This window comes from Mastigoproctus giganteus, chromosome 9, assembly GCF_048544385.1.
Source record: "Mastigoproctus giganteus isolate SK-2022 chromosome 9, ASM4854438v1, whole genome shotgun sequence".
NCBI classification, from domain to species: Eukaryota; Metazoa; Arthropoda; class Arachnida; order Uropygi; family Thelyphonidae; genus Mastigoproctus; species Mastigoproctus giganteus.
In genome coordinates this window covers 67,507,528-67,533,567 of record NC_143583.1, presented here as the reverse complement: position 1 = coordinate 67,533,567, position 26,040 = coordinate 67,507,528, and the positions used below count along the sequence as shown (strand labels likewise).

Below are 26,040 nucleotides of genomic sequence, written 5' to 3'. Positions count from 1 at the left end.
GTTCTCGCAACACTCTCCAAATAGTCGAACGTTGAACAGCCAGTTGCATTGCTATTCTGTGTGTGCCGATTCCAGGAATGGCATGCACAACATCCAAAATCTCCTCCTCTACTTCAGGAGTCTTAGATCACCTTTACAGCACCAGGTGTAAAGGTCCCATGTTCGCAAAGGTGGCGATGGATACCTTTAAACATTTTACTGTCTGGACATCTTCGTTCTGGGAACCTTTCATGGTACAAATGACAAGCCTCCAGAGCAATGCCGTCCGCCAAACCGTACATAAAGTACATATCTACTTGCTCTTGATTTGAATACATGGTCGGAATGGAAAACCACCAGATTCTGTCAATACCTTGTGATGAAGACAATCACCTGCAGGAGATAAGACATTCCAGTTAATAACTCGGGAACCAAGCATTTCCGGAACTATATTGATATAAAATATTTTAATCTACATATGAGGAACTCATTCCTGACGTTATGCCGTGCATATGATAAAAATTTATAATTTGAATGCTGTTATTAGTCATATCAATTTATTAATGTTTTAGGAAGCCAGGGAAAGAAGACTGAGTAGTATTTTGATACAGTAAATAGATAAACATATACATTACAAGAGTATAAAAGATCACTTAATCCTCAATCCTCCACTGCATTATTCATATTTGAGTCATTTTTAATGAGAATAACCATCCCTTTCTCAAACAAAGTGAAGGTTTCAGATATATTTTTTTTTTTTTTGTGTGGTGAGTACTAGGTTTATTTCCTATTCCTCCTGAATTCTTACGCTATATTGCTCCAACTCAATCAAATACTTTTTGATCAGTTCAGCATCATACCATTCCATGATACTCTGTTACTTATATCCACTTCATTGAGGCCAATCTCATTTACTAATTCTGCAAACTGTAACCGAATTTTGGGGATATTGGCAAGTTCCTGGACACTGTGAATGCACTCCAGCCATATTTTCTGCCAACATATACAATTCATTGTAGCCTAGTGGCATTTCTCATGATAATGCAATGTTGTCTATAGGATTTCTTAATATTGTATCTCTTCCTGAACTAAATGCTAGTCCTTGCCATCTGTCTTGGTGATCAGTTTTCACATGGTCTCCTGGCCATAACAGGCTGTGAACATTGCTATCATTCCTTGATTCATCATTTGCAACAAAGAGATATTTGTTGTCTTGTAAAGTTGCATGTTGTTTTTCAGGTTTTCAGTGTTAAAAAGCACATTGTCAAAAACAAATGAGGATCCACTTTTGAGATTTTGTTACTTACAATACTTCAAGAAGAAAAGTGTTAATAATTAGAATTTTAATTAAAAATAAATTATATTGGAACAATATAATTCAGAATGATATAAATCAAAGCCTAGCTGTACAGTTGAACTTCTCAAATTTGGCAACCTCAGGACTATAAAAATTCCAACATCTTTAACTGACCTTGGAATTTTTATAGAGTGATTTATTGTACACAGTAACCTATAAGTGTAGCATTAGTAGAGGCATATGATGCAAGAAAGCAAGCTTATGCAGCATCAGCCAAAAAAAAAATGCTCCCATTTCACCCCTCCATTCGTTCCAAGTCCAGCTCAGCCTTAAATTTATTTAGGCTATCAACTTCTACAACAAAGGATGGAAGTCTGTTCCACCAACCAACCACTTGCTGGCTAAAGGCAAACTTCCGCACATCTGTCTTTTCCTCAATTTGAATTTATGCCCTCTCAAATGATTATTCTGAGCAAGAATTCCATCAGCATTGAGCATGCTCAAACCATTCAAGGCTTTATACAATTCATTCAGATCACCTCGCAGGTGCCTAGTCTCCAGACACTGTAATTTGCAAAATTTAAGCCTTTCTTCATAAGAGCAACCCTTTGTTCCATTCACTAATCTTGTTGCCCTTCTCTGTACTCATTCCAGCAGCCCTACATCCTTCTTAAAATGAAGCCTCCAGACCTGTATACAGTACTCAAGGTGTGGCCGGACCATTGCCTTATATAAGGGGATAATCACCTCCTTATCCCTGCTAGAAAAATTCCTGTATATCATTGACAGTGCAGCTTGCTTTTTTTTCCTTTCAAGAGAGAAAGTTAATATATGGTACGTGGTAAAGTACGATAAGTACTATACTGTATAATAAAGTAAATATACAGCACAGTAAAAATGAAATTATTTCCCCTTCCATATATACCATGGGTATATTTTGGAAGGGCAAAAGTGAAATGTTTGCAATGTTCATTCACCGAACTTGCCACAGTGTCTTAAACAGCAAAACCTTTTCCACAATAGAAACTGACTTGCATATGTGGTTTAAAAGATCAAAACCCTCTTAGCTACTTTATTTTTCTTTTAGGTGGCTTATAGCAAATACAAATGGATTAAAGTTGCAATGTTGACTTTGTTTACAAATAATAATCTAAAAATTTTAAAATGTGTATTGCAGTAAGTGCCATAATTATGAGTGCATCCTTAGATTCAGGGGAGGTCCCCATGGACTGGAGATGTGCAAATGTATTGACGATTCACAAAGGGGATTCAAAGGGTAACGCAAATAATTATAAACCTGTTAGTTTAACTTCTGTTCCAGGGAAAATAATAGAGTCACTGGTTAAAGAAGTGATGCAGGATCACCTAGACAAGACTGCAATAATAGTTCAGACACAGCAGGGTTTGTTAAGGGGAAGTTGTATCTGACCAATTTGATTGGATACTATGATGTGGTCACAAAGGAACTGGATGCAAAAAATAATTTTGATATCATGTACTTGGATTTCAGGAAAGCTTTTGATACTGTTGCACATGGAAGACTGCTGTACAGATTGGAGTGGTATGGCATTAAGGGAAAGTTGATGCAATGGATAAAGGGATGGTTGATTGGGAGATGGCAGAGAGTGGTAATAAATGGAAACTGCTCTACGTGGACTAATGTTATTATTGGAGTCCCCCAGGGTTTGGTCCTGGGCCCATTGTTGATTCGCGTATTTATTAATGATATTGATGAAGGTATATCAGGCTTAATGTTGGTAATACAAAGGTTGGCAGGGTTGTTAATGAGAGTAAAGACAGTATGTTACTGCAACGGAATCTAGAAAAATTAGGTAGATTGGCTTAGAAGTGGCAACTGAAGTTTAATATTGACAAATGCAAAGTACTGCATATGGGCAGCAGTAACCCAAGAGAAACGTATATAACTGTGTGGTACTACACTCAGGGAGGTGGAGAAAGAAAAAGACCTGGGGGCTAATTGTGCAGTCGGATATGAAGTTCTCTAAGCAGTGCACACAGGCTGCACATGGGCTAATGACAGCATTGGCAAGGGCACATGATGAAAGAAAGCAAGCTTATATAGCATCAGCCAAAAAAAAACAGACACCCTTCTCATTTCACCCATCCACTCACTCCAAATGTTTGTCTAGTTCTGCCTTGAATCTGTTTAAGCTATCAACTTCCACAACAAAAGATGGAAGTCTGTTCTACCAATCAACTACCAGCTGGCTAAAGGCAAACTTCCACACATCTATCCTACAACTGTCTTTCCTCAATTTGAATTTATGCTCTCTCAGGTGATTATTCTGAGCAAGAGGAAGAATCCCATCAGCATTGAGCATGCTCAAACCATTCAAGGCTTTATCTACCTCAATCAGATCACCTCGCAGGTGCCTAGTCTCCAAACGCTGTAATTTGCAAAACTTAAGTTTTCTTTGTAAGAGCAACCGTTTGTTCCATTCACTAACCTTGTTGACCTTCTCTGTACTCTTTCCAACAGCTCTACATACTTCTTAAAATGAGTCTTCCAGACCTGTATACAGTACTCAAAGTGTGGCCTGACCATTGCCTTATACAAGGGGATAATCACCTCCTTATCCCTGCTAGAAAAATTTCTCTATTTCATTGACAAGACACCATGAACTACTCTTGCAGACCATCTGACCTGCTCAGAAAACTTCATATCTGCCCGTACAATTACCGCTAGGTCCTTTTTACTCTCTACCACTGTCAGTGTAGTATCACATAGTTGATACGTTACTCATGGGTTACTGCTTCCCATATGCAGTACTTTACATTTGTCGATGTTAAACTTCAGTTTCCACCTCTCGGCCCATCTGCTCAACTTTTCTAGATCCTGTTGCAGCAGCATACTGTCATTTGTGTCATTGATGACCTTGTTGACCTTCGTATCATCTGCAAACGTGGATATTAAGCCTGATGTACCATCATCGATATCATGAATACAGAAAACAACAATGGACCCAACACTGAACCCTGGGGAATCCACGAAGAGCAGTGTCCATTGATTCCCAAACTTGTCTGTTTGAAAAACAGACGTTTTCTAATACTACAGACAAGTTTGGAAATGCAGTGCCTGGTACATGGTCAGGAGTAGTCCCCTGTTTAATTCCCTGATTATGCATAATTTTTTCATCTACTGTATTCAGATTTTGCATATTTGCCATTCCCTGATTCAACCTCTTGCTAAAATTGCCCTCCCTTATCTGAATTTATCTGTTATTTATTATTATTATTTTTTTTTGCTTCCTCAGTCCCAGTTCCTTTTTGTACTAGGTTTTTTAAATTCTTTCACCTGTATAACCACTACTTTACTTCCACTTTCGACTATCCCTTAAATTTCTCTTAGTTCAGGCACCTCGTGTACTTTCCATTTTCACAGACTCTCTATCTATTTTACAAACCACACATTATATATATATATATATATACACATCCTATATATATATAGGAATGAAATAATGTTAAAATGTAGAGGCCGTCCTGTCGTTTAAAAAATCCGAAGCAATCCATGAACTAACCGGACCCTAGGCAACAATGGTTAAACATAAATATTAAATTCAATAAAAATTATATATAATTAGCCGTCCATGGGAAAAGATACTTTGCAAGGGACTTTGTCGAGGGCTAAACACCTACAAAATACCAAATCCATGGCTGGCAGAGCTATCAGTTTCTGTTGTCATCTGTCACCTAAAGAAGTCCATATATACCTGAAAGATGGGTATAATATAATAAAATAGAAATAATAAAATTAAAATTATATAATAGAAATTAAGTAGCTAATAATAGTAATTTTGCAGAATACAGGCTGGATGACATTTAGCCCGACCGATAGCTGAAACAAAATAGTAAATAAGCAATGCTGAGAACTAAATAATCTGCTAAACATAATAAGCTAAATTAGCTAACAAAAGGAGAATGGAGAGAAGGCTAGTTAAAGTAATAGTACCTCAATCCCCCTCGAATTGCTAATAGTACCTCAGATTGAGGTACTATTACTTTAACTAGCCTTCTCTCCATTCTCCTTTTGTTAGCTAATTTAGCTTATTATGTTTAGCAGATTATTTGGTTCTCAGCATTGCTTATTTACTATTTTGTTTCAGCTATCGGTCGGGCTTAATGTCATCCAGCCTGTATTCTGCAAAATTACTATTAATAAGCTACTTAATTTTTATTATATAATTTTATTATAATTTTAATTTTATTATTATATTTATTATTATTATTTCTATTTTATTATATTATACCAATCTTTCGGGTATATATGGACTTCTTTAGGTGACAGATGACAACAGAAACTGATAGCTCTGCCAGCCATGAGTTTGGTATTTTGTAGGGGTTTAGCCCTTGACAAAGTCCCTTGCAAAGTATCTTTTCCCATGGACGGCTAATTATATATAATTTTTATTGAATTTAATATTTATGTTTAACCATTGTTGCCTAGGGTCCGGTTAGTCATGGATTGCTTCAGGTTTTTTAAATGACAGGATGGCCTCTACATTTTAACATTATTTCATTCCTGCATAACGACGGATGTAATGTTCAATCGCTGATGGCATTAATCCGATTAGTTAATATTATCATATAATATCCCTGTTCAATGCCTTGGTAATTATAACTTCACAGTTCTATGCTTTAGTAATTTGATTCTACACACACACACATATATGAAATTTATCAAAACAACAACATATTCATGTATTTTTTACTTATACAGTTGAAGTTCTACGTAACAACCCCCTCCTAGAGGAATGAGAAAAAACAGTAATAAAATCAGCAAAAAAAACAAGTAAAGGCTTGAACATTTAATGTAATTCTACTAATACAGTATAGTATAATCTTATTTATAATATGTACTATGGTATTAAACAAGAAAACTAGGATTGTAAATTTTGCATTGATTGCAGAGTGCAGTAAAGTTACAATTAAATTGTAAATTTCACTACATAGGCTATATGCCTATCAATGCCGAACAAGAGAATTGTTTCATACTTTAAAATAATCTGTCAAAACATGCTGTTTCAATGATAGAGAATGTTTTAAAAGAGAATTATGAATGTGTGCAATAGCAGTTAGGCTGTGCTTGAAAAAAAAAAAAAAAAAATCTACATACACGTTCTAATCTTTGATGAGCATTTTTTATTGAAACTTCTTGTTCAACCACAGTAAGTTCCTCATCTTCATCACTACATATTTCAGAAGATTCCGTTATGTTTGCAATGAGTTCATCTTCATTCAGCATATCCTGAAACATTCAATGTCTGCATCCACTTCTTCATAATCTTTGAAACTTAAGTTTTCCTCTAAGTTCAGGTGATGATGCTCACACTCATATTTCTTCCCTATTATCAGATTGTTCTTCACAATTAATAGAGGAAGAAGCATGCAAAACTTCACACATTGCATCATTCAAGGGGTTAAATTCAGCATGTTTGAAGCAGTTGGCAATCACTTTTTCATCAACTTTATCCCATGCTGAAACACATAAATACATTTCCTCCAGGATGTCAATTTCACATTGAATTTTGCTTTCAAGATATAGCACAATTTGTTTAGTAGCATTCTTTGGTAGTTTTTCTTAAAATACTGGATTACACCTTGATCAAGTGGCTGAAGAACTGATGTCATATTTAGTACTCAAGAGTGATTTCATGTAGGTTGCTCACTTGACAATGAGGGGTGCAGTTATCCACAAACCAAAATTTTTCTGTTCTTCTCACTCATCCTGTGATCTAAGTTCATTCTTTGTAGATTTGTGCTGTCATCCATGCCTTTTGGTTTGTTTGATAAATAGTTGGTAATGATTCTTTTAAAGCATCTAGGCTTCTAGGCTTTCCCAATGATTAGAAGAGGAAACTTCTCTGTGCCAGACATTTTTGCTGCTAGGAAAACAGTAATCCTTTGTTTGGCCTTTTTTTTCTGCCACTACATTTCTCACCTTTAAATGTAAGTATTTTATCCAGTATCAATTTAAAAACAAGAGTCCAGTTTCATCAGCATTGAAGATGTCATTGTGGTCATATGTCAGCAAAATATTTTTTAAACGATTTTCCTTCCATTCCTTTGTAGCGGCAATGTCCACGGTTGCACATTCGTCACACTTTTTTGAAAGACAGGCCATGATGAGCCTTAAATTTTTAGAACCATCCATCTGAACTTTTAAATTCTTTAATATCCATTTGATGTGCAACCGATTCAGCCTTAGCTTTTAAAAGATTGCCATCTACAGGAACGTTTTTTTGTATGCATCATCATTAGCCATTCCAAAAACCTTTTCAAGGTCCTGATACTTCACCTTTTGCACTTGAATCCTACCTGGTGCAGCAGATTTCTCTAAACTTTCAATCTTTTTCAGATCTTTCAGAATAGCAAACAGTGTACTCTTAGGAATGCCAAACTGGTAATGTCAATCTTAGAATGAACACCATTATCTACAGCTTGCAAAATCATAACTTTATCTGTGATTGGCAAAGCTATATGCTTTCTTGTAGCCATAACAATAAATGTGCACTCTAACTAATGAAATTAACTTCTAGCCAATGTTCATTTCATTATGCACTGCAAGAAAAGAGTGTGAGAAATCTTAACAAATGATTTCTCACAGTCAGACTGCAAGGTGGTCAATTACTTCAATATATTTGAAGCATACTGTCATTTTTAAAGGTGAATATTGTAATAAAAAAAAAAGTAAAAATTCAGAGTAAAAAGGTAGCAATTTATGGTCATTAGAGAAATCCTTTTATTTTCAATGTTGTTATACTGGTTAAAATAGCATTAGGTTAATGAGAAATTGGCTGTAATCAACCACATAGGATATTATAACGTGTTGGGACATTAAAAATAGTCGCTATAAAGAGTTTCGACTGTCTTTTTTACATATATTATATATAAAAAAATTATAACTGTATTATTGATATATTTAAGTATTTTAACTATCCTATTTATACCAAAGTTACAAAACATTTTGCATGCCTCTCATAAATTTCACTTGTAATTTTAGAATTATTAAACTATATTACAAATTTCTGTAATATAGTTCAACAATTATAAGCAATTATAACCAATAAAACTTTTCAAAGGACATTAGAAAAGTTTATTGCTTATAATTGCTATTGTTGTAATTGGTTATAATGGCAATTGACATGGCATTGTCAGTGTCCTATTTTGTTTATTTCATAATTAGGAAAGAAACATGGTGAATTTACAGTGAATACTTACAATTTATGGTGAATTTACAGTGATTTTCTTGGCACATTCATAATACTGTTTTATTTATTTTAGTGTACAAAAACAACAAGAGAAGAAATATCCATGGCAGTTGTCAACACAAATGCTATTAGGTAAATGTTTTGTTCAGTATGTAAATTAATGGTTCATACTTTTACTACTTCCAACAACATGAAATTCTTTTCAAAGTTATTTTTAAACAGAACATATCTCATTTTGAAGCCAGAGAATGATAGTCACTTCTCATGCAATTTGATCCTTACCAATACCAGAACAGAAATTCTGCAAAACATTTTCTGTTCAGTTTGAGTTGCACATAGGCTGTGATCATGAGGTTTGCTTTGAGATTGCTCCATTTTCTTTTATAAGTAGAAAATTCAATTATTTTAATGCATTATTCAAACAGTGACACAGAGTAGGTTAGTCTAACCTTATCACTGCTTGTGTGATTTTTCTTACAAAACAAGTTTCTGAAAACATTCAAAATTGCACTATAGTATAACTTTATGTTGATCATTTAGTGAATGTTATTTTTCATGATTTTTTTTTTAATTAAAAAGGAAAAGTGCCATCCAAGAGACTTAAGTTTATAAAAAAAATAATAAAAAAATAATAATAAAATAAAATCTATGTAATGAAATGTATAACACAGAAATCTGGACATCCAAAACCCATCTTGAGAATAACACACTTTTACTAACAAGTGTCACTTGAAAAGATCTATTTCTTTATTATGGAATCATCCCTATGAGGAAATTGACACTAAATACTTTATTTGAAAGACATTAAACTGAATTAGCCCATAAATGCAATAGTTACAATGATGTGAAGTTAATAATGATTGCAACTACCTGAAGCATGGTGAACTCTCAGTATTATAGCACATTACATTACAAAGAGTTTGTATGGATTCCTCTGAAACAGGTGCACCTATACCATTGATCTGCTCGAGAAAGTAATATTGAAGGAGATATTACTAAATGCAGAAATAACTTTCAGTGAATTAATTACTTTGCCAATTTTTGCAGATTCATTTGAGTGAATAAACCAATTTCATTAATAATCTTGCATTTATAATTTCAATAATAAGCTGTAATTAAGATAAAGTTTGTATGTCTAAATTTATTTAAGAAAAAAAATACAATAAAATACAGGCTTTACATACTGTTACAGGAAGAGGAGGAGAAAAATGTGCATCAAAAACTTGTATGCAAATAGTTATCAAGCTTTCACACACATGTAAAACCTCTCTCTCTAAAGTGGACACCTGGAACACTGGATTAAAAGAAAATGTTTGCTGTACAGAGGCTGTAACTGATTGCTCATTCAGTTTTTTATTGATTATTATTTTACATATTTGTAATTCATTTAATTAATTTTTAGTAAACACATAACTACCTTTTAGCAAAAATAAATGTAAATTGCTTTGTTTAAAGAATTTCATTTTGGCCACTTCATTTTCATTATGGATAATTAGATCACTCTTAGGTTCACATTAATTATTTTTCTCACATATAATTCTTCTAATGTAATAGGATACATCCCTCCTTTTAACAATTTTTTTTTTTTTTTTTTTTTTTTTTTTTTTTCAAGAAATGTGCTATAGCCATATTCCCACACTTTTTTTTTTTTAAATTCTGGCAACTACACAATACCTCTTAGTCTGGCAATTTTGTTGCTTTTCTAATTGAAATGCATTGGGCAGTCCAAATAAGTTTGAAAACATTCCTGACCAGCAATAGCAAGTGTCTTAATAGTATATTATGCCATCTGCTCTGCAAGTAATCCATGGCCATCATAAGTCTCATTAGTATTACTGTAATGATCTTGATCTTCATTTCCCTTCACTGTCAATCCTGTTGACCTATAAGCACATATGTATGTCAATTTTTTTTGAAAGTGTTTGATCTGGGAAATTAAAATATGAAAAGATGCTTTGCTTTGGAGCGGTTGTTTACCCTGTTATTTCAAATACCATACTTCTGGCCAGGACCCACTTCTGAGTGTCCACAATAAGACTGAGTCCCTTTTTGAGATGTGGTGATCTGCTAAGGTGGGTTTTACTGTTTATGTTTTGTGTATATCTTTCAAGGTTGTTTCAAGTAACTTTCATATAATATGCCCAGTTCTGCACAAATGTCTCGACCTTCCAGTGAGTGCTGCCTTCTTTTACCTGTTTCTAAGTAATTATAGACAGTTCATAATAGATAACCATATAAAAACAGAAGAGATTGTTTGTCAGCCAATGTTGTCCAATTTTAGCTTACAAAAGCCAAATTTCTGTGGAGTTCAAATCCAGAAGTTAGTGAAACTGAAATGAAGTATTATATAAATAGATGTGGAAGGTAGCATAACATCAAAAAATAAGTAACAATGAGTTTTTTAAGAATTTTTATGATTTTTGAACTTTTTTTTAAAATTCAGAGTACATTTTTGAAATAATATCGCTCTAATACTGGGCAGGTTGGAAGTCAAGAGAATAATAAATTTCGGATGGATAACATTTAGGAAACATAGTCACGTGCTCAGGTGCAATGTCCAAATTTGTCTGAAACATAAAACAATGAACCAACAACTCCCCACCATGACTTATGAAGTGAAACTTGGGCACTCACCAAAAGAATTGAAGAGAAGCTGAAAGCTACACAGCAAAGAATGGAATGAATTATATTAGGAATCGGATCATTGGATAAGAAGAGAAACATGAATTAGTTAGCAAACTCGAGTAAAGTACATTCTTATCAAAACTAAAGAATGGAATGGACTTGGGCAGGACACATGGCTCGAAGACATGATGACAGATGGACTAAGAAAATAACAGAATGGTACCCAAGAGGAGCTAAAAGAAAACCTGGAAGACAACAGCAGAGATGGACAGATAAAATTCAAGAGTTTGTGGGCAGTAAATGGATGGCCATTACACAAAACAGAAGGAACTGGAAAGTTGGTGGAGAGGCCTTCATTCTGCAGTGGATTGAAAATTAGCATCAGCCAAAAAAACCCTTCCCATTTCACCCATCCAGTCACTCCAAATGTTTGTCTGGTTCAGCCTTAAATTTATTTAAGCTATCAACTTCCACAACAGCAGATGGAAGTCTGTTCCAGCAAGCAACTACCCGTTGGCTAAAGGCAAACTTCTGCACATCTATTAAAATGGGCTTTCCTCAATTTGAATCTATGCCCCCTCAGGTTCTTAGTCTGAGCAAGCAGAGTATCCCATCAGCATTGAGCCTTCCCAAACCATTCAAGGCCTTATACACCTCAATTAGATCACCTCGCAGGTGCCTAATCTCCAGATGCTGCAACTTGCAGAACTTAAGCCTTTCTTCATAAGCACATCCCTTTGTTCCTCTCACCAATCTTGTTGCCCTTCTCTGTACTCGTTCTAGCAACTGTACATCCTTTCTAAAATGAGGCCTCCAGACCTTATCTCTGCTAGCAAAATTCCTATATATTATTGACAAAACTCCATGACCTTCTCTGGCAGCCCATCTGTACTGCTCAGAGAACTTCATATCTGATTGCACAATTTCCCCCAGGTCTTTTTCATTCTCCACCTCCCTGAATGTAGTACCACAGAGTTGGTACATTTCCCTTGATTACTGCTACCCATATGCAGTACTTTGCATTTATCAATGCAAATCTAAATAGGTAGATGGGCTGAGAAATTATTCTCAGCCCATCTACCTAACTTTTCTAGATCCTGTTGCAGTAGCATACTGTCTTTAATGTCATTAACAACCCTGCCAATCTTTGTATCATCTGCAAACTTGAACATTAAACCTGATATACCTTCATCGATATCATTAATAAATACACAAAACAACAATGGGCCCAGCACCAAACCCTGGGGGACTCCGCTAATAACATTAGTCCATGTAGAGCAGTATCCATTTATTACCACTCTCTGCCATCTCCAACTCAACCATCCCTTTATCTGTTGCAGTAACTTTCCCTTAATCCCACACCACTCAAATTTGTATGGTAGTCTTCCATGTGCAACAGTATCAAAAGTTTTCCTGAATTCCAAGTATATGATATCAAAATTATTTTTAGCATCCAGTTCCTTTGTGACCACATCATAGTCCAATTAATTTGGTCAGACAAGACTTCCTCTTAACTTGCATGCAGTGTCTGAACTATTGCTGCTGTCTTGTCTAGGTGATCCTGTATCACCTTTTTTACCAGTGACTCCATTATTTCCCCCGGAACAGAAGTTAAACTGACAGGTCTATAATTATTTGTGTCACCCTTTGAACCCCCCTTTGTGAATTGGGGATACATTTGCACATCTCCAGTCCATGGGACCTCCCCTGAATCTAAGGATGTTCTCATAATTATGGCTAAGGGTTTGCTTACTTCTCTTGCTGCCTCCTTCATTATAACTGGATAGATTCCATCTGCCCCAGGTGCCTTTTTTTTTTATGTTTAACTTCAACAATTTCTCCTCCACTTTACTCTCAGTTATCACAAAGTCACTTAGCTCCCTGTTAGAATTTTATAAACTTCTGGCATTCCCCTCAGTCAGATCACCTTGCAAGTGCCTAGTCTCCAGACACTGCAGTTTGCAAAACTTAACCCTTTCTTTGTATGAGCAACCCTTTGTTCCATTCACCAGTCTCATTGCCCTTCTGTGTACTCATTCCAGCAGTTCTACATCCTTCCTAAAGTGCAGCCTAAAATGGCCGATGATGATGACTGGGCAGCCAAATCTAAATAAGAAAAAATTAATATTTAAAGGTATTTTATGATTTTCAAAATATCATATAAAATTCACTCCAGAGCCATCTGCTAGTGGAAAACTCACTATCCTGACATGTTTACGAAGCTCATTCTAGAAAGAGTATACTGTTAAGATCTGGCAGTACTTTTAAAACCTTTTTTCACTTTGGAAAAAATAGCTAAAGCAGCTATAAGGATAGTGAACAGCAGGGTTTTGGGGGGGAACCATAGAAATGGCTGTAGACAAGACATAGAAAAAGTTTCCTGCCAAATCTGCAGCTAACTTTACTTTGATAATAGCATTACAGCTAGAATACTGCCCACAATTACTTTGAAAACTGTGAGCAGTTTAGTCGTATCACATGATTGTTGAAACACCAGTGAGATGCACCTAAGAGATGAGGATTATGATAAATCAAAATGTGCATTTATTGAAGGTAGAAATTTCCCAGGCTTCATCCATTTGTATTATCCAAGATGCCTGGATTTGAATGAATATTCAAAGGGAAGGGACAAAAAAGAAACAGAAAAAAAAATGTGAATTGAGCTAAGTCTAATCCAGCTTTGGTGTTCTTAGTTGTAGTGTGAGTTAATTCTCTACAAAATATAATTGAGATCAATACTAAAGGATTGCAGGGATATTTCAATACAGTAGTTGTAATAAAATCAAAATTCAAACTTCATGTGTTACTCTTTTTTTTTTTTTTTTTTGATAGTTGTTGGTGCATCGGCTTCTGTGGCCATAATGCACCTCCCAAGGTTTTTTTGCAGTACTTTGATCCAAGCCCGAGGCGGGATTCAAACCCACGACCTTTGGGTTTCCATGCAGGCACTTTACCCACCTGGCTAGCCCAGTCGGCATGTGTTACCTGCATTCGATTTTGATCTTCTGCTCTTGGTAAAGACCAAGTGCTAATTCTTGGGATTATGTTCAACATAGAGACAAATACTGTTAGCCATTGTTCTGTAAGTTACTAGTATCTTTTTAAATTGTATAGCATCACCTGAATAGGTGAATCTGCTATACTTACTTACTCCATGGTGCTTGGACTGTGTGAGTCCAGGGGGCTGCCAGCTTTCTTTTTCCCAGTTAGAACTGCTGTGAAGATTTGATGGATGTCTTCTGCCATCAGTATGGATAAGCATGCCCGTCCCATCCCAATTTTCTAACCTCCTATGATTTGAATTATACCTTCACTTCTGTATTTCTCCTTTATTTCATTGCTACATAGCCTTCTCTGTTCTCCAGTTCTTTCATCTTGTTTTGTCTGAAGATTAATTTTGGAATTCGATTTTCAAATGATTGTAATCTGTTCTCTGATTGTTTAGGGAGTTGCCAGGTTTCACATCCAAAGGTTACAGTAGATAGTATTATCGTTATGTAAATCTTTATTTTCAAGTTCCTGGATACTTGTTTTGATGTTAGGATTTTTTGAACTGCATAAAAGTGTATATTTTCACTCTGAATCCTAAAATTAATTTCTTCCATGATATTATTGCAATCATTCAGAATACTTCCCAAGTACTTAAAGCTTGACACTTTCTTGGCTGTTTTATTTCCATTGTTGATGTTGGGATCCTTAAGATTCTTATTTCTGCTAAGTTGAAGGTATTTTGTTTTATTGTTGTTTATTTTTAGGCCAATGAGATTAGCTTCTTTTTTCAACACTATTAAATTAGAGATGAGGCTCTGTATATCATCATTGACCAGGCATATGTTATCTGCATATACAAAGGCTAGTCAAGGTGTAGTCCATTTAGATGTACTCCTTTCCCTGTCTCTTCCACTTTTCTTATCACTTTTCCCAAAGCCAAATTAAAGAGCAGGGGTGAAAGTGTGTCACCCTCTTTTAATCCTGTTGTGATTTCAAAGGGATCTGATATTTCATTTTGTATTTTAACTGTGTTTATCAATTTTGTCATGCATAGTTTTGTTATCTTCACTAGGAACCTGCTAAAAAATCTGAGATACTGCCAGGACAGATTTTTTTTTTTTTTTTTTTTTATGAAAACCCCAAACACGAAAGGTATCAAAACCTATAGTACTTAGTACCATGCATGGGTTGAAGGAGAAGTATTGGAGGAGGGGGATGTCGGAAACTTTGCTCTAGAGACTAAACATGGGTTTCACCACTTCAAGCCTCCAATAAGCAAAGTGGTGGTATTTCACCGGTTGATGAAAGTCATCTACCACCTTAATTTTGAAGGTTACTGGCTGGAGACCACCCACCAACTGATTAGAGGCCAGTAGACTTCAAAGCAACTGTCCCAGCAGTGTCTCTAATTTTTTTAAAAATGTATAGTATATTTTCCTCTTCAGGTGCTCGATAGCAAAGAGATGTTAGTAACTTAAACAGAACTATGAATAATGGTATTTGCCTCTAAGTTGAACATAAGTTGAGGTGTATAAGGCTTGGAATGGTTTGAGCAAGCTCACTGCTGATGGGATTCCTCTTGCTCATATTAATCACCTAAGGGGACATAAATTCAAATCTAGGAAAGACAGTTGTGGAATAATGTGCAGAAATTTGCTTTTAGCCAGCTGGTGGATTTCTGGAACAAACTTCCATGGAACTTATGGAACTTGAAACTTAAATAAAAATTCAAAGCTGAACTAGACAAACTTTTGGAGTGAATGGATAGGTGAAACAGGAAGGATGCTACATAAACTTGCTTTCTTGCACCATATGCCTCTACTAATGCTAATAAGCCTAAGCTTAAGCACCAATACATGGCACTCCAGTCTTCAGTGAGAACAGAAAATCTCCCCATGATTAAAATCGAACACAGGCAACGTGCACAATGTTTGAATTTTGATTTTATTTTAACTACTATATTGAAATATCCTTGCAATTCTATAATACTGTACTGGATAAGACAAATGTGACCTAATTCTAGGTGTTAAAGGCAAACATAACAACTTTGTTTTTAAAATAGAAATTTTATTTTCATACACTGCTTTGGCCATTAACTTAGACAAAAAAATTATGGTTCAGCATATTTTCTGAATGTATGCAAAGTGAGCATTACTAAACTAGAGAATTTTTCAGGAAAATAACAAAGTTTCAGTTGTCACATTTTCATTCTTTCTCATTGACTGGTATTTCCTGTTCTGTTCTTCCTAATTGTGTTAATATACTTGTATACTCTGTAGGCCTATATCTATCTTGCTTTCTAAATCCTCTGGTGAATTAGCTGAAATATTGTGTTGTTTACTTTGGAAATTCATCGTTAGTTTTTTTATTTTTGGCCTAACTTCTGAGTTTGCTTTGTAACTAAAAAATAATCAAGCATTAAATAATATTTTTATGCAAAAATAATTTTAATTTTGGATATGTATAGGATGTACACTAAGAGTACACTAAACTGTACACTAAGAGTATTCTTTTTTTTGCCTACATTTCAGTTATTTGCTTTTATTTATATTTATTTTTCCAAAGCTAATGTTAGTTTTTTTTCTAAAGTTAATCATATAAGATGCAAAATGTTTTAATGAGTTTACATTTCAGAACTGGATTATTTACTCCATCGTTAGCCTTTAATAGTGTTTGCCGGGAAATAATAAGAAGATTACGTGATCCAGTCCTGCAACTTGTTGATAAAACATCAAGGATTTTGCAGAGTTCACTTAAAAAATGTACTGAACCAGTAAGTTAGTTTGGTGTATAATGAAATGTGATCCTAGTCAGGGCTGCAGCAAAAAATTAGGCGACATTGGCACTTGGTATGGGGGGGGGATTCTAAATTTGGTGCCTTTTCCTCTCTGTTCTTAAAAATGTCTCTCTTTCCCAAAAGTTTTGCTTAAAACGGTTTCCTTAAAATTCTCCTATGTATTGCTGCAGCCCAATTCTCAAAATATTACATTCCAAAAATAATCAAACTCTACTTAACCCAGCTCCGTAGCCAAGTGGTCAGGAGCGGGAGTGCAGTGGCACATGCTCTTTGAGTAGACCAGGGTTCAAGCCCCTGACTGCTAAATACGGTCTATCTGCCAATTCGCACTGGACCAGCGTGGCAGATTATGGTCCATTTCCCTCAGCATGAATTGTTGAGGAGGCTTCCATCCTGCAGTGGGTTGATAATGGCTGAAATTTACTCTTTTTTTTTTTTTTTTTTTTTTTTTTTTTTTTACTTAACCCAGCTGTAGCATCATGTCCACTGACGGGGCGAGTGGAAAAATATTTAATTTTGATGACTCGCTGGTTGGGGTTTATTAGTTTCTTTTTATACCTATCTTCCTTTTTATACCTGTTTTTAGTCTTATAATTGCTGCTTTTTTTTTTTCTGTTTATATTGTTTTTTTTCTTCATGAAAATAGAACCACAGACCACATATTGTCTTTCTTTTTATATATCAATTTGATATATGTGAAATATATGACATAGATTGTCATATTTCATATATTTTTGGCTGGAAAAACTATATAATGGCCCATGGTGATTTTTGTTTCCCTATTTGATTTATCAGGCATCAATTTCCAAATAAAATTTAGGTTGTAATATGCAAAGAAGGCTGTTCATAATAAAAATAAAAATTTTGGCAACAAAAATGGGTACACAAAGTGATGTATTGCAATTGTTTTTCCATTTTAGCCGTGCAGAATTTTCATTAGCATTAGTAGAGGCATATGATGCAAGAAAGAAAGCTTATATACCAAAAAAAAAAAAAAAAAAAAAAAAAAGTCCTTCCTGTTTCACCCATTCATTCACTCCAAATGTTTCTCTAGTTCAGCCTTGAATTTATTTAAGCTGTCAACTTCCACAACAACAAAAGGAAGCTTGTTCCAACAATCAACAACCTGCTGGCTAAAGGCAAATTTCCGCACATCTATTCTATGACTGTCTTTCCTCAATTTGAATTTATGTCCCCTCAGGTGCAGAATCTGAGCATGAGGAAGAATCCATCAGCATTGAGCTTGATCAAACCATTTAAGGCCTTATACACGTCAATCAGATAACCTTGCAAGTGCCTTGTCCCAGATTCTGAAATTTGCAGAACTTGAGCCTTTCTTGATAACAGCAACCCTTTGTTCCTCTCACTAATCTCATTGCCTAACCACGTAGCGAATGTCACAAGAACTTTGAAAAAAATGAGTTCACGTTTATAATATTCGTCACTTACAGAAGCAAAATTAATAGAAAATTATTTTTTTCATTGAAATACATTAATTTCAAAAAAGTATAATCGATGAACTTTTTTTTTTTATTTCATTAAAAGTAATGAGTATTTTTAGTGCCAAAAAACGTTTTTACAAAATTTTCAATTATTATTAAAAAAAATGTAGAACTGAAATTAATAAGCATTGCAATCTACTGGTAAAAGGTCAAACATTAGTACATTAAAAACACAGTTCAAAAAAACCAAACACTTTTTTGAAATATTAAAGTTAAAATCTGGGGCCTATCAGGGGACCAATACTACTTGTTTTAAAAAGTAGAGTATACTACTGCCAAGATAAAAATATTTTGAAAATATATTTAAAAATTTATTGGTCAGTAACTATGTGAAATTGGGATGCGTTGTTGTTATTTGGAGCATTAGCAACTAAGGCCATATTGCTCCGGAATATGCAGTGGTCATTCCCTGACCTTTCCGCATTCTCCGTATTTGGTGGTGACGGGCTTGAATCCCGGTCTAATCAAGAAGCATGTGCTATGCACTGCTGCTCCTTCCCACCTGGCTACAGAGGTGCCTGAAATTGGGATGATGAGAGCATTGTTAATTAATTAGGCTCTGGAGAGATTGTACAGACCTCATTAGGTGTAGAATTTTTCTCAGCTTAGTGTGTGATTGTTAACAGGAGAGACTGTTTCTATAGGGATGGGATACAGATCAATAGAAGAGGCAAATTTCATTTGCCTCTTCTGTTGAAGTTCAATAGAATAAGGCAAATGATGTAATGTACCTGAAAAAAAAAATTGATGATGCTATTTGAGATGGTTAGGTAGGTTAGAAAACTACTAGTTTGAGGGGATGTACAGATTAACAGCAACTCCAAGCAGAGGTAAAATTGATTTTTTCAATGTCTCTATTGGGACAAGAAGCAGCCCAGAAAACAAGGTGTAGAAAATTAAAAAGGCCACCTTCTTCTACACTTTTTTCTACATCTTATTCTACACCTTTTTTAAAATCTTTTATTAGGGATGAGGACACCAGAAGTATACCTCTGTTCCAGGAAAAATAATAGAGCCAGTGATTAATGCAGGATCATCTTGATAAGAATTCAGTCATATGGCAATCACAACAGGATTTGTTAAGGGTCATGTCTGACCAATCTGATTAGCTACTATGATGCCATAACAAAGGAACTGGATTAGACACAAAAAATAATTTTGATGCCATATACATATATTTCACTAAAGCTTTTGACACTATTCCTTTCGACACGTTAACACTGCTGTACAAGTTGGAGCATTATGTCATTAGGGGAAAGTTACTGCTAGGGACAAACAGATGGTTGAGTAGAGGAGTGATTACTAATGTACCCATTAGTAACCTCTCCTCTGAAGAAGTGGTACCAAGAAATGTCTGAGATTTATCTGTATTCCGTCTAGAAATTATTACTATTTACACTGTGCTACAGTGTAAAATACTGTTATTATTTCAGACTGTTTAGGACAGCAGAGATCTAATTTTATTTTTAATATTAAAAATTTTAAACATTTTTCAATGTCACACGGCAATATGTCATATTGTAAAAGTAGGTCACATTGTAAACGAATTATTATAGGTGGTTATATATAAATAAAATAACTGTGTGATTACCCAGCAAACAGGAAATGTTTGACTCTAGAACCAAAACTAATACTAAAATAATAATGATTGAAATAAAATAGCTGGATGATTACCACCTGGTGAACAAGAATGTTACACTCTGAAATCGAAATGAGAGTGGTGTTGTAGAGGACTGTTTTCCTCCAGATCAGTTTGGGTACAAATTACTTAGACGATGACCCACAGCAGATTACAAATCAGAGTAGGTTATTAATCAACTGAGAGCTTCAGCAGTGCAGATGAAGGTATCAAACATGGTCAATAGTTTTAAATGTACTGGAGGACTGTTATGCTCCATGTGATGACTCAGCAGTTAACAGTATTGATGAAGGCATATTAGGCTTAAGGTTTGAAGGTGGTTAATGGCAAAAGTCAAGGCATACTACTGCAGCAAGATACTACTAGAAAATTTAGGCATATGGGCTGAGAAGTGGATATTGAGGTTTTAAAATTGATAAATGCAAGGTACTGCATAGTCAGTAATCATATTGTCAGTAATCCCATAATAACATACCACTAGGATGGTGGTTGTTTGGTTTTTAGAAGCATTAGCAACTAAGGCCGTATTGCTCTGGGGATATGCGGTGGTCATTCCCTGACCTTTCCGCATCCTCCTTTTTTGGTGGTCACAGGCTCGAACCCCGGTCTAATCAAGAAGTGTGTACTATGCATTGCCGCTCCTGCCCACCTGGCTATGGAGGCGCCATTAGGATGGTACAACACTCAAGGTGGCAGAGAACAAAAACAACCTAGGATTAATTGTATAATTTGACATGAAGTTCTCTGAGCAGTGCAGACAGGCTAGGACAGCTCATAGGGTTCTATCAATGATACATAGGAATTTTGTCAACAGGGACAAGGCGATGATTACCTCGCTCTATTAGCAATGGTTAAGCCACATCTTGAGTATTTCATATAGATCTGGAAGCCTGTTTCAGGAAGGATGTGGATCTGTTGGAACAGGTGCAGAGAAGAGCAACAAAATTAGTCAGGGACACAAAATGGTATGCTTACCAAGAAAGACTTCAGTTCTACAAATTGCAGCACCTGAAAACTAGGTGTCTCTGAGGATTCCTGATTGAAGTGTTTAAAGTTTTAAATGGCTTAATAAATGGTAGCAATAGCTTAACTTTTTTTTTTTCACGGGGACTTATGCTCTCTCTCCTCCTCTATTACCAACTGAAGACGTTAATAACGAAAGACAATCGTTACGGCTATTGGTCTTTGTGATTACATTCTCAGGTCCCAATTTTTTCAATTTATTTCATGACAACCAAGGATGAAGACGGGCACCTCTATTTCCTTGAGCACATTTTAATTCTGTTCAAAACAATTAAGCTTACCCATGTTAACCCCAATTTTAGCTAATTCCCACTCCACTCATTCTAAATCCAACTGCAGTTTATATTAAGGTGAGTACTGAAAAAATTAAGCTATTGCTACCATTTATTAAGTCAATTAAATTAGTACCTCAAGGAGTCCTACAATTCATTTAACTGTCAGTTTTAAATGGATTGAATAAACGAAATACTGATGTGGTGTCCTCACTCTTTCTCACACAGCACATATAAGGGAACAAAAAGCATGGTAGCAAGACAGAAGTGCAAAAATTTGCTTTTGGCTGGAGAGTAATACATTATTGGAACAAATTTCCATCTGTTATTGTGGAAGTGTTTTGAAGAGATTTTAAGGATATACAGAACAGATGAGTTGGTTTTTTTTTTTTTTTTTTTTTTTTTGCTAATACTTTATAAAGCTTGCTTCTTTTCATCATTTGCCATAACCTACTCTGAATTGGTACATAGTTTGGGGTGGGATTCACAGAAAGCCTTAAAGTTGCATAAAGATGGATGATACCATCACAATATCTTAATTTTAAAAAAAAATTAAATAGAACAGTTAAATAATAACATATTACATTATACTGTTAAGATGTTTAAATAAAGATAACACAACTAATGACAACACAGATAATATCAGAAAAAGATATTACCAAAAATTGTAACCAAAATTCCAATGTTGAAATTTTGCACTGCACACATGGTTTTCATCATCCCTTGTTGGAAGTGCTTCATACAGTTGTGGCAGGTTCCAGCATTAATCATGATCATGGAACCTGCATGCACCCTATTATGTTTGTTTGTTTATGGGCTTTACGGCACAAGGGCAGCAAGGCCATAATGCGCTGCACCCTATTATGAAAGCAGTTATTGAAAGGTGGCAAGCTTATAATGTGGTAAATATTCGTTGTCCTACTTCTGCAGAATCTAACAGCTGATGTCCCCCCCTCCTCCTTTTTTTTTTCACCATCACTGTTTGTATTGGTTTTTGTAGCACATGCATATATGTTGCACCTCTGATAATATAATGATGTATGTCATCATCAACCATTTTCAATCCACTGCAGGATGAAGGCCTCTTGAGCAACTTTCCAGTTCCTTCTGTTTTGTGCAATGGCCATCCATTTGCTACCCACAAACTCATAAATTTCATGAGTTTGTGCACAAAGTCCATCTCCTTCATTGTCTTTCAGGTTTTCTTCTAGCTCCTCTTGGGTACCATTCTGTTATTTTCTTAGTCCATCTGTCATTTTGTCTTTGAACTATGTGTCCTACCTAAGACCATTTTAGTTCTTTAGTTTTGATAAGAATGTCCTTTACTTGAGTTTGCTGCCTAATCCATGTGTTTCTCTTCTTATCTAACAGTCTGATTCCCAATATAAATTGTTCCATTCTTTGCTGTATTGTCCTCAGCTTCACTTCCATAAGCCATGGTGGGGAGTAAAATTTAAAATCCATTCAAAATTTATTCTTCTCTTGACTTCCAGCCATTTATCATTATTACAGCCAATGACTTGTCCCAGATAAGTATATGACTCCACCTCTTCAATTACTGCTTCTTCAATCATTATATCCCTTTCTGTGGCATACTTATTCATCATTACTTTTGTTTTAGCCATATTCGTCTTTAGTCCAAAATCCTTACTAACTCTGCATAACTGACTAAGATTTTCCTCTATTTCTTTGTGGGTCGTGGCTTGTGACCACAATGTCATCTGCAAATCGTAAATGGTTTAGGTTCTCTCCATTCACATTGACTCCTTTCTGGAACCAGTCTAATCTTCTGAAAGCTTCCTCAAGGGCAGCTGTAAACAACTTCGGAGATATTGTGTCTCCTTGTCGAACTCCTTTCTCAATTTTAAATTTGCTACTGTCTTTGTCTAGTCTAATAAAGGAGGTAGCGTTCTCATATATTTTCTTCAAAATCATAATATATGGGGTATCTATGCCTTGTTTTTCCAGTGCTCGAAACATTGCCTTATGCTGTATGGAGTCAAATGCCTTTTCATAATCCAGTATCATTTGTCTTTCTGTATTACTCCTCATGACTGATGATTTAAGTCCTTTGTTTTCCCTTAATTCTTGTTCTACTTTTCTTGTGTTAAATCTTATGTTCTCTCTGAGTCCCTTTCTAATGGCTTTGCATAACTCTGTATACTCAAATCTTCTCATTGTCGGTCCTTATCTCCTTATCTTGCTCTTCATTTGTAGTCTTCGGTTCATCATGACAAGTATTTCTTGACTAATTTTTTCTTCTTTGGATTTCTTTTTACTTATAGATTTCTTGGGCTTTATCACTTTCAGAAAGTTTTAATATTCCTCGTCGATATCTTGGACCTGAGCAGTCTGCAGAAGCTCAAACTTGTTTTTAAGTTCCAGTACATAGTGCTTTTTCTCCTCTTCTGTTATCTCAAAGGCCTTCGTATTATTTACTCGAGTCAGTGTTTTCCTTTCTTTTCTTATATGTATATCAAGTGTACATCTTACCATTCTGTGATCACTTCCAACATTTACCTTGTTCAGGATGGTGACATCATTCACAATATATCTTTTGTTAGTGAGGATGAAGCTGATTTCTTTAGTTGTTAATCCATTTGGGCTCTTCTGCGTTCACTTTCTGTTCACCCTTTTCTTCAAAAAAGTGTTGATTACTGACAATCCTCGAGATTGTGCAAATTCCACAAGTCTTTCACCTCTTTCATTTCTTTCACCAATTCCAAAATTTACTATAGTTCCCCTTTCTGCACTGTTTTGTCTCTTTCCAACCTTAGCATTGAAATCTCCCATAATGATAGTGTCGGGTTTTCGGCTCGTCTAGAAGACTCAACTTTTGTGTACATTTCTTCAACCTCTTCATCATCATGGCTTGATGTTGGTGCATAAATCATTATAACCTTTAGCTTGTACCTCTTAGAAATCTTGAGTAGTAGTCTCGACACCCTTGGTGATGTACTTTTGAATTCAAAATGTTGTTTTTTTATATCTTTATGGACCAGAAAGCCAACTCCAACTTCGCTCCTTTCACTGTTTCCATTGATGTACAGCAGATTTCCACTTGATAAACTTATAAGTGATTCATTTCTTCTTCTTGTTTCAGCCAAACCGATGATATTCCAATTCACATTTTCTAATTTCATTTCCAGCTCTGATAATCCTCTCTTCACCAATGAAGTAGTATGTCAAGAAGACAAGTAGTATGTTATACTGCTTGTCTTCTAAGTTGATAAAGGGACACATTGCTCTGAAAGCTAGATCTTATTGCTTTTAAGTACTTTTATCACTTTTACCATTTATCTGTGTATTTTATTATTATTCTTAATAAGTTTCCATATACTGTATTTTATTTTTACTCAACTTTTAATAAAGTTTTATTTTGTACTTTGACTTTTCATTGGTAGTAGCAAGAATCGTTTCAATGAATCAGAGAAATAGTTGCATTTTAATGATAATAAAAGTAGTGTAATGTTTTTCTTGTCTAAAACAAAAAATGTGTCAGTGTCCCCTTTTAGCAAAAAATGTATTTTTTTGTTAAAAGGGGTTAGTTTTGTCTTTGCTCTTGTATTGCATGGGAAAAGGATGGATGCAAAGTGCAGCTTTGTTCCACAGAGACATAGCTTCCCAGTTTGAAATGAGTAATCTTAAAAGAAAGTTTTCATTGATTTGGCTTGAATAAGTATGTCAGTGGAATTCTAGTGATTGGATACTATTGAGATTTGTATTGTGTTACAGTTCTCAAAATCCCAGCCATACCATTTAATAAATGAGAAAAGGTGTTGGTCTTAACATATTTCATTATGCTATTGAGACTTGGATAAGATTTTGTTTTAGTGTCACTCCCTATTTATTGATTGACCTTGACTTCCTGAATGTGTGATTTTAGTAAAAGCTTTTCACCAGATTATGCTTGGATATATACTCAGATATTTTTGGACAGGAACTTATATGATATAATGGAGACATCCAGAGAAGATAAAATAGGGCAGCTTTTTTTTTTTTTTTTTAAGATGTATGTAGATTTACTTGGATTAATTTCCTCAGCGATTAAAGCAGGCATGTATTTTATTCACTGTATCATTTGTCTTATGAATCATAGCTTTCTGTATTGGCCTGAAGCTTTAGCCCAAGTCTTTAAATCATCAGCAAATTTTGTTAATGGGGTGTTATCCTGAATGAGGGATCAGCAAAGAATTTACAAGAAAAGCAGAGAAAATTGAGTTCTGCTGTTGGCAATCCTTACTGTAGTTCTCCACATAATTTTGGAAGTCATAATCAAAGTTACAAGTATGTATTTCTGTATAAAGTTCAGAATATTCTCGCTTATGTTGTAGAATTAAGAATTCTCAGATAGATATAATCAAAGGCTGATGCAGATCAAGCAGCAGATTCTCCAACAGATAAACAATAGTCACCAGAGAGTTTGATATGTTTTCACGTACATGTATAGAGATCATTCGTCCTGCTGCCCACTGCAACTTGCATAAGCCATTTTTAAATTTTGTCCAGCTTTCACACTTAGCAACCTAGTTCATAGCATTCCTCTTATGCTATTGTTTCTCATATGGCCTGAAACTGTTTTGTTATCTTAATGAGTAATTTATTTATAGTTTATAATTTATCTTTAGTTTGTCTTACCCAGTCACACTGCAGTGTGGTATGACAATATTCAGTAATGTTTAT

The 26,040-nt window shown here is 35.0% G+C and overlaps 1 protein-coding gene across 2 annotated transcripts in view; it reads left to right on the top strand.

The window, feature by feature from the left end:
• Nucleotides 1-26,040, top strand: part of LOC150080415 (dynamin-1-like) — a 209,363-nt gene that overhangs the window by 104,998 nt on the left and 78,325 nt on the right. For both annotated transcript variants that reach the window (XM_090381422.1, XM_090381421.1), the window contains exons 10-11: nucleotides 8,582-8,640; nucleotides 16,759-16,897. In XM_090381422.1, coding sequence (XP_090237548.1) covers nucleotides 8,582-8,640; nucleotides 16,759-16,897 — 198 coding nt within the window. The remainder of the gene's footprint in view (nucleotides 1-8,581; nucleotides 8,641-16,758; nucleotides 16,898-26,040) is intronic.